Source organism: Diaphorina citri, unplaced genomic scaffold, assembly GCF_000475195.1.
Source record: "Diaphorina citri unplaced genomic scaffold, Diaci psyllid genome assembly version 1.1 scaffold1098, whole genome shotgun sequence".
Classification (NCBI taxonomy): domain Eukaryota; kingdom Metazoa; phylum Arthropoda; class Insecta; order Hemiptera; family Psyllidae; genus Diaphorina; species Diaphorina citri.
The window spans coordinates 15823-24993 of record NW_007378527.1 but is presented as its reverse complement, the minus strand read 5'-3'; the positions used below and the strand labels follow the sequence as shown (position 1 = coordinate 24993).

At 37.3% G+C, this 9171-nt stretch overlaps 1 protein-coding gene across 1 annotated transcript; it reads left to right on the top strand.

Annotated features, from left to right (window-relative positions):
- Positions 1–69: 69 nt before the first annotated feature.
- LOC103514185 (FAM172 family protein homolog CG10038-like) lies at positions 70–8625 on the top strand. Its single transcript, XM_017446112.2, has 9 exons — positions 70–209; positions 1064–1164; positions 1923–2145; positions 3025–3218; positions 4698–4824; positions 6694–6813; positions 7445–7525; positions 7569–7838; positions 8032–8625. Exons 2-8 carry the CDS (start codon positions 1139–1141, stop codon positions 7758–7760), a joined length of 963 nt encoding a protein of 320 aa, XP_017301601.1. The 5' UTR covers positions 70–209; positions 1064–1138; the 3' UTR covers positions 7761–7838; positions 8032–8625.
- Positions 8626–9171: the final 546 nt, after the last annotated feature.

Below are 9171 nucleotides of genomic sequence, written 5' to 3'. Positions count from 1 at the left end.
AACGCTTTTGTTCAAAGATTTTTTTCTTGGAAAATAAGTGGACTTTTATTACTTATACTTACCTATTTGTAATGAATTTTGATCTTGAATTTTACCTTTTTACCTGAATAATATTGAGAAGATTACCTACCACTACCTCATTACCTACAATTATCATTCTAAAATACAAATAGAAGGAAAAAAGCTCAAAATTTACAATCAAGCTTTTGGCAAAGAAAGTAAAAGTATCAAGCAGGTAAGTATCCATAGAGATAGGCATCCATTTGGTAGATAAGTAGGCCTTACCATTACCACAATTACAGTTGTGAAAGGAAACAACTCCCAGTTTGGTGGTCTGCCATCTGCCGACAGACCACATTCTGTGTGACCCAGCTTTTATCTGTGTTTGGTGGTCTGCCATCTGCCGACAGACCACATTCTGTGTGACCCAGCTTTTATCTGTTTTAGGATGAAATCCCATCCCAGGCAAGAATCAAACCTGTGACACACCAAGCTAACTGGGCTGGCTTGGCTACCTTATCTCATTTTTCCCCATTTCAGGTGCTTTAACTTTAACACCATGGACAGTAGGTCACTCAAGCCAACCAGCCAGAGCCTGGCAGATTGTTTATGTGTTTTTTAAAAAAATATATAATCTCTTCTTCTTCTTCTGTATCTTATCTTTAAATTGTTTGCAAATTATAAGCAGTGCATGCATTTGATTGGAAATGACTGGTTCTCAGTACAATTTTTGAATTACTTGTTTTACTCCAAATGTTGACTTCCACTTAGATTTGCAATTTTCTTCTTCCTTCTCAAGGGATCTCTTCGTGGGCCACTTGATTTGGGAAACTATTCTTTGTTTTTCACTTTAGGTGCTTTAACACTATGGACAGTAGGTTGTCGTTCACGTGGTATCTTATCTCTAAAGAGTCTAAAGGGTTTGCAGTGTTGTTTGCAAATTATAAGCAGTGCATGCATTTGATTGGAAATGACTGGTTTCTCAGTACAATTTTTGAATTACTTGTTTTACTCCAATTGTTGACTTCTACTTAGATTTGCAATTTTCTTCTTCCTTCTCAAGGGATCTCTTCGTGGGCCATTTGATTTGGGAAACTACTTATTCTTCGTACACATCACACAAGTCACATAGATTAGAATGAGGTTCTGTAAAAATCATCAAAGGTATGGACTTGTGATGTACGTATCTGGGATCTATATCATTACATTTTTTTTTTTTTTAGTTAAGCCTGCCTGTAAAAATTAATTACCCTGTTGTTGATTTTTTGGCACCACTTTACAATCAGCTATAATGTATAAACTTTAGAAATGGAATAAATTATTATTATTTTTTTAAAAAGAGGTTTGACAGAGGGAAGTGTAACTGCTATGGTCTTGTCATCCCAAAATCAAAATTAAAAACTCACAACACTACTGTTTGATAAGATGTTAAACCAACCAAGAGAAGGGTAAAACCTAAAACCTTTGCAGTTACCTACAGTTCCTTCTATCAAACCTCTATCAATCTATTTTCAATTGGTATTTGTTTGGTGTTCCTTCCAGGTTTCTCTTCTCACTACTACCAAGAGCAATGACTTCAGGAAGTTCCAAAAAGTCCAAGTTCACATTCCCCAAAACTATGATTGGCACCACTTTACAATCAGCTATAATGTATAAACTTTAGAAATGGAATAAATTATTATTATTTTTTTAAAGAGGTTTGACAGAGGGAACTGTAACTGCTATGGTCTTGTCGTCCCGAAATCGAAATTAAAAACCCACAACACTACTGTTTGATAAGATGTCAAGTAGTTTGTAAATCCTATTTTAAATTTGAAGTAGAGAAGGGTCAATAAAACCTTTGCAGTTAAGTACCTACAGTTCCTTCTATCAAACCTCTATCAATCTATTTTCAATTGGTATTTGTTTGGTGTTCCTTCCAGGTTTCTCTTCACACTACTACCAAGAGCAATGACTTCAGGAAATTCCAAAAAGTCCAAGTTCACATTCCCCAAAACTATGATTGAGTTGGGGTACAACTTTGATGAGAATGGAGAGTTGAAGAAAATAGACAAGTCCACTGGAGATCTTACCAAAAACCCGTTTGAGTTTCACATCAGTGATGATGCAGATCATAATCAGAAACATTACGAAGCTTTGGGAGAGGTAAAACTGAATGACTTATGGTTTACATCTTGATGGATGCCTCAGTAACTTTGTGAAGGTCCATATTGATAGGCGAAGCTTTGGGAGAGGTAAAACTGAATGACTTATGGTTTACATCTTGATGGATGCCTCAGTAACTTTGTGACATCAGTGATGATGCAGATCATAATCAGAAACATTACGAAGCTTTGGGAGAGGTAAAACTGAATGACTTATGGTTTACATCTTGATGAATGCCTCAGTAAAGGTCCATATTGATAGATAGAGGGAAAATAACTTGTGGTTTAGTTAAACCATAGAACTCACTCAGAAAAAGACCCAAAATCTATGGAGTGAATTTTCTTCATTTTTGTTGAATATGTGCACTAAATTTTATGAAAATTGAACACTTCTGACAAGGTACTTCTGTAATTATTTGGAAGAAAAATCACTGACTTATTAAACCTTCAAGGCTTTAAGCTGAGTCCAAGTTATTATTATTTTCAATCTGTGAAAATTTCCATTAAAAAAAAAAAGACTTTTCATCTCCTGTTCATCTTTACAGGCCATTACAAACTATAGAGGGAAAATAACTTGTGGTTTAGTTAAACCATAGAACTCACTCAGAAAAAGACCCAAAATCTATGGAGTGAATTTTCTTCATTTTTTGTTGAATATGTGCACTAAAATTTATGAAAATTGGACATTTCAGACTAGGTACTTAATTTAATTGGTTGGTAGAAAAATCACTGATTTATTAAACCTTCAAGGTACATAGGTATTATGTTCAAGTTAAGACATCTTTTTTTTTTCACCTGCAACAATTTCCATAAAAAATGAACAAACCTTTTGAAAGTTATTGTAAAACAGACTGACTTTTCCTCCTTTGTTTCACCACAGGCCATTACAAACTACGTCTATGATCTGCTCACTGAAGAAGGGCTGGACAAAGTACGGGTGCCCCCAGTGCAACCCAATAGTGACCCGACACTCAGCTCGTTCATATTCACATCTCCGGATTACGAGAAGAGTGAGAAGCTGATGGTACTCATTCATGGAAGTGGAGTGGTCAGGGCAGGCCAATGGGCGAGAAGGTAAGTAAAGGGGTTGAGTGGAAGAACTCCTTGTGGTGGAAAGGAAGAACTCCTTTTTTAGAATCTTCCCACTTTAAATAAATAAAAATAGTAATACCTATACCTAATAAATAAATAAAAAATATGTTTATTTACCTACTCTTCCTTCATTTAAAGTAGCAGGGTTCTCACTTATGTGTGCTCCACCTTCAATGGCTTACACCCGTATTTATGAACAAAAATTCTCGGTTTCAGATCAGTCTTAAACAAATTTTGGCCAATCAGATGTTTGGAATTGATGCTTGAGCACTTGCTGAGAGCCAGCATTTTGTTCATAAATATGGGTGTTATTTTCGTTATTTGGACTGCAATTTATTTTTCCTTAAAGCTTTTTCATGAAAGTGTGAATTGTACCTCAGAAATCATTTACAAAAAGGCAGTTGATCAGAATAAAAATTAAAATAGATTTGTAGGTACTTGGCTGTACAAAAGTTCGTTTTGTCCAAATGGACTGGAATCGATATCATTCCACTAGTTGCAGCAAGTTGCAGCACAAGGCCAGTAGCTGGACTGCTCACTGATATAATGTAATCCAGCCATTGGGGTTAGGTGGTAGAGAACGCCCCAGGTATTATTATGTTACTCTCTTTTCTGCTGTATTTATTTTTTTTTTATTTTTTTTTTAAATTTAAGCAAGGTTTTTATTTATAAAAAATTACACCTATTTTGTACCAAATACATGAGACCTTGTTTAGACTGCGGGAGTAAAGGGACTTTTCAGTCTCATTCTGGCAGTATAAACAGGCTATTCCTTCATTTAAAGTAGCAGGGTTCTCACTCATGTGAGCTCCACCTTCAATGGCTTATTTTCGTTATTTGGACTGCAATTTTTCCTTGAAGCTTTTTCATGAAAGTGTGAAACCTCAGACATCATTTACGAAAAGGCAGTTGATCAGAATAAAAATTAAAATAGATTTGTAGGTAAGTACTGTGTACAAAAGCCTTGTTTAGACTGCGGGAGTAAAGGGACTTTTCAGTCTCATTCTGGCAGTATAAACAGGGTATATTCTATTCTAGTTTCTGGGGGTACAGGGATAATCCTGCCGGGATTTGACAGCCTGAAAAAAAGGCGAGAAAAAATCTCAATTTCTTTTCCTATTCTATTCTATTCTATTCTATTCTATTCTATTCTATTCTATTCTATTCTATTCTATTCTGTTCTATTCTATTCTAACCTAGTAGGTAGTTACCTTCCACTCTAGTCTATTATTTGCTCATTATAACCCAGTATAACCTCATCATTCCACTAGTTGCAGCAAGTTGCAGCACAAGGCCAGTAGCTGGACTGCTCACTGATATGATGTAATCCAGCCATTGGGGTTAGGTGGTAGAGAACGCCCCAGGCATTAATCTAAGCTAGTAGGTAGTTACCTTCCACTCTAGTCTGTTATTTGCTCATTATATAACCTGATTATTTTATTTTCTTCACTTTAATTGCAGTATAATCATTAACAAAGACTTGAAATCAGGCACTCAGCTGTCCTACATTCGGAAAGCCAAGGATGAAGGCTACGGTGTTATCGTCATGAACACAAATGACAACACAAGGGACGGGGTTCGAATCCCGGTGAGTAAACTATTCGGGAGATATGGCAAATTTGTTTTTTATTTACATATGTTTGTTGTTGTTGTTGTTGTTGTAGCGGCTTTAGCTTTCGCCGATGTTTACGCCGTTTGTTTGTTGTTGTTGTTGTTGTTGTTGTAGCGGCTTTAGCTTTCGCCGACATATGTTTAAACTATACCTATGAAATATATAAGACCTTGTTTAGACTGCGGGAGTAAAGGGACTTTTCAGTCTCATTCTGGCAGGATAAACAAGGTATATTCTATTCTATACTATTCTATTAAAATGGTTGACTTTTCTAACGAAATTCCCGTGTGCGGAGTCCAGTATGTAGGACTGTTGCACCCAAAGATATGACAAATCAGATACAGAGTTTGTTAAAAGGGACATCTACATTCTCTCAAAGTTCATTTTTTTTTTCAAATACGTATTCCGCAAATGTAATAGAAAGTCGTGTGATGTTCACACCAGATTTTTTTTTTTTCTTGGAAAACAAGTTTAGTGGACTTTAATTAGGTACTTACCTATTTGTAAGCTGAATTTTGATGTTTGATCTTAAATTTTACCTTTTTACCTGAATAATATTGGGAAGATTACCTACCACTACCTCATTACCTAGAATTATCATTCTAAAATACAAATAGAAGGAAAAAAGCTCAAAATTTACAATCAAGCTTTTGGTAAGTACAAAGATTGTAAAAACATCAAGCAGGTAAGTTTCCATAGAGATAGGCATCCAGTTGCTGAATAAAGTAAGCCCTGCCATTACCATCATTAAAATTGTGGGTAGTTGTGCATAAGGCGCGTCAATGGGACATTACAAAAATCCTTTTATAAGAGGGAAGATACTTGCTTAACACATTGACTGCCCAGCATGAAATGGTGGTGTATACCCTCAGGCCCGCGATGTCAGCGATGTATCGTTGACGGGGCCCTCAGGATAAAAGCGTCAACGACATATTGCTGACGCGGGCCGAAACCAACCCAACTGACTAAATTTTATAACACATTTTTCTTTATGTGTTGAACATTTTTGCCAAATTTTGCAACAATTCAGAAGTTCTCATCGTCCCGAAATCGAAGAGAGAATTAGAACATTGTAGGAGAAAGCCAGCCGTCTTAGGAGAAACCCAGCTATTCCTAGAACGAACCTTAAGTATATGTGTAGGACCGAGTTTGTACCGCGTGGGAATCGAACCCGCGACATAACGCTTAGAAAACAGGCGAGCTGCCTTTCAAGTTCAATCTAACTAAAGGCTCATTCTCACTTATCGTTTGGAAAAAAAAAAAAAAATCTTGTCGTATGTAAGTGGGAACACGCTCATTTAAATTACATTCCCTACAAGGCCATTTTTTGTCGTTCGGAAAAAAAAAAATCGTGTCGTGTCGTGCGTAAAACCGGATGAAACTCATGAGAACGGGCCTTCAAGCTGGTGATGAGTATCTTTAAGGCAACTATCGAAAATTCCTAGAACGAACCTTAAGTATATGTGTAGGACCGAGTTTGTACCGCGTGGGAATCGAACCCGCGACATAACACTTAGAAAACAGGCGAGCTGCCTTTCAAGTTCAATCTAACTAAAGGCTCATTCTCACTTATCGTTTGGAAAAAAAAAAAAAATCTTGTCGTACGTAAGTGGGAACACGCTTATTTCAATTACATTGCCTAGAAGGCCATTTTTTGTCGTTCGGAAAAAAAAAATCGTGTCGTGTCGTGCGTAAGTGGGAACACTCTCATTTAAATTACATTGCCTACAGGACATTCGGAAAAAACCCGGATGAAACTCACGAGAACGGGCCTTCAAGCTAGTGATGAGTATCTTTAAGGCAACTATCGAAAATTCCTTTTCTTCCATTTTTGTTTCCTCACAGGGGAGTGAAAGTCCCGAGAGTCACGCTGAAAGTGTGTGGAAGCAATGTGTTGTGTCAAGTCAAGCCAGACACATTGCCATAGTGGCTCACAGCTATGGGGGAGTAGTTACAGCTCATCTGGTAAGTGTTGTGTTTGTAGAACGGTTAATTGTAAGACATACAATTTTTGTATGACAAAACTGCTTTAGTATAAATAAGCACTATTATTATTATTTGCCTCGGTGCTACTGTGCCCCCCCCCTCCCTATTGAATATATTACTAGATAGCGGCTCTAGGCTTATAATTAGTTGCTCAAGTGGCGTTCCAATTCGAGTGATGAGGGTTCGATACTTGAGAATGCAAACATTTGAATAAACAAGATTCCATCTGTTCAGAAGCTGAAAATATCTCGCCATATCTGAAAAGATGAAGAAAAGACAAGGAATTGCCTTTTTTTTGTGGTTTGATAGAGGGAACTGTAAACTGTAACCGCTAAGATTTTATCGTCCCGAAATCGAAGAGAGAAGGAAGACGGGATAGGGGAAAGCCTGCTGTTCCGAGAATAAACATTATTCGTTCAGGATAAAATCCACCCCGGACGGGAATCGAACCCGCGGCCTAGCGCTTACAAGGTAGACGCGCTACCAACCAAGCTAACTAGGCTGGCCATAAAGGGTCTTTTCAATCCTTTTCGAGCAGGATAAACAAGGTATATTCTATAATCTATTCTATTCTAACATTTCTAACCCCTCCTCCTTCTCTGGTTTACAGATCAGTCGGAATTGGGTGTCTAGTGAGCTCCCTCTAGATTCTTCACTGGAGGAGAGTACCTCATCTGATGACGTCACTAGAGTATAATATGTGTTCTATTCTATTCTCCTCCTCTGGTTTACAGATCAGTCGGAATTGGGTGTCTAGTGAGCGCCCTCTAGATTCGCCACTGGAGGAGAGTACCTCATCTGATGACGTCACTAGGGTGTCGGCAGGTACCCGCAAACATGAGCTGACCTCCTGGACTGCCTTCCCTTCTGTGTTCGAATTTTTTGCCAGTCAATTGACGAAGCGAGCGGACAAAAGCGAACTGTGAGAGGATGTCTTAAGGACTTCAGGTGCGTATACACTAAAGTCGACTGAAGTTGAAGAGTAGGTAAAATCAAAGGATTTGGTGGAGATAAATATTAGGTGTGAAGAGTCGAGAAGAATAAGTATAAGTAGTGCTTTATTTAGACTGTCAGCTTAGAACAAGTTGTTCCATTATACCAACAGTTTGTAATAGAATGGTGTGATCGCCAGTTATCACCGGTGCGTATACACTAAAGTCGACTGAAGTTGAAGAGTAGGTAAAATCAAAGGATTTGGTGGAGATAAATATTAGGTGTGAAGAGTCGAAAAGAATAAGTATAAGTAGTGCTTTATTACTTTATTTAGACTGTCAGCTTAGAACAAGTTGTTCCATTATACCAAGAGTTTGTGATAGAATGGTGTGATAGCCAGTTATCACTTGGTTCTGATCTGAACCACGCCAGTGATTTTATCCGTTCTGTAATTCATTCTTGGGTACTTGGTCAGAAGTCACATCAATGGAAAAGTGCTACAAAAAGGAGCTTTCTTTTTCATTGTCGTGGCTTCTGAATAATTACCCGGTCTTGAAATGAACTTTGAAGGCTTGTCTTACCGTCGTATGTATGAAATCCAAAGATAAACTTAAGTTTAACTTAAGACGAACAATGTTGCCAATTTCATGTCATTTCTTGAGATAACTGGCTAGATTTCATGAAATTTGGCAAGATTTTCATTTCAAGTTAAACTTAAGTTTATCTTTAGATTTCATACATACGACGGTTAGCTTCAAAATTGTATACGGAAGTAAATTACTTCCGTATTTTGTTGTTAAACTACTGTTGAAAATGTGGAAAGGGATACTGAACCCTTGATCTTCAATTGTTGGGACTATGCCATCTTGGATTTCCAATGGTTCAGCACAGGCATCTCTCTCTCTCTCTCTCTCTCTCTCTCTCTCTCTCTCTCTCTCTCTCTCTCTCTCTCTCTCTCTCTCTCTCTCGATCGTATCACCCTTTGCCGAAAAATTCGACAAGTTTATTCAGATGTGAATATGATGAACATACATATCGGGGAAATTAGATTTGTGTCGAAAAAAAAGCTGAACAAAAAATGCTGACAAAGGACATGGACAGGGGAGGAAGAGAGGAGGTGGTTAAGGAGAAGGGGAGAAGGAGTAAGGAGTGAGCTTTTGTATAGGTAGTTGATTAAAATACAGCAAAAACCCTTCTTGATATTGTGGTCAGTCAATTTTCAGTTTTTTTTTTTACTTTCTATTATTATTATTTTTTTTTCTTGGTCAGATGTTTACTTGAATCTTGAATTTGTAAACACATCCCTACATAAAGTTAGACGTGCAACTTGATATGAGAGGGTACGTACATAAATGCTGATTTTTTTTTTTTTTTTTTTTTTTTAAAAGAACATGGAGGTAATAA

Coding starts and splice junctions, on each gene's coding strand:
- LOC103514185 (XM_017446112.2), top strand. CDS start 1,139: ATGAGGTTCTGTAAAAATCATCAAAG. Junction 4,825..6,693: donor GGGACGGGGTTCGAATCCCG/GTGAGTAAACTA, acceptor GTTTCCTCACAG/GGGAGTGAAAGTCCCGAGAG. Junction 6,814..7,444: donor GAGTAGTTACAGCTCATCTG/GTAAGTGTTGTG, acceptor TCTGGTTTACAG/ATCAGTCGGAATTGGGTGTC.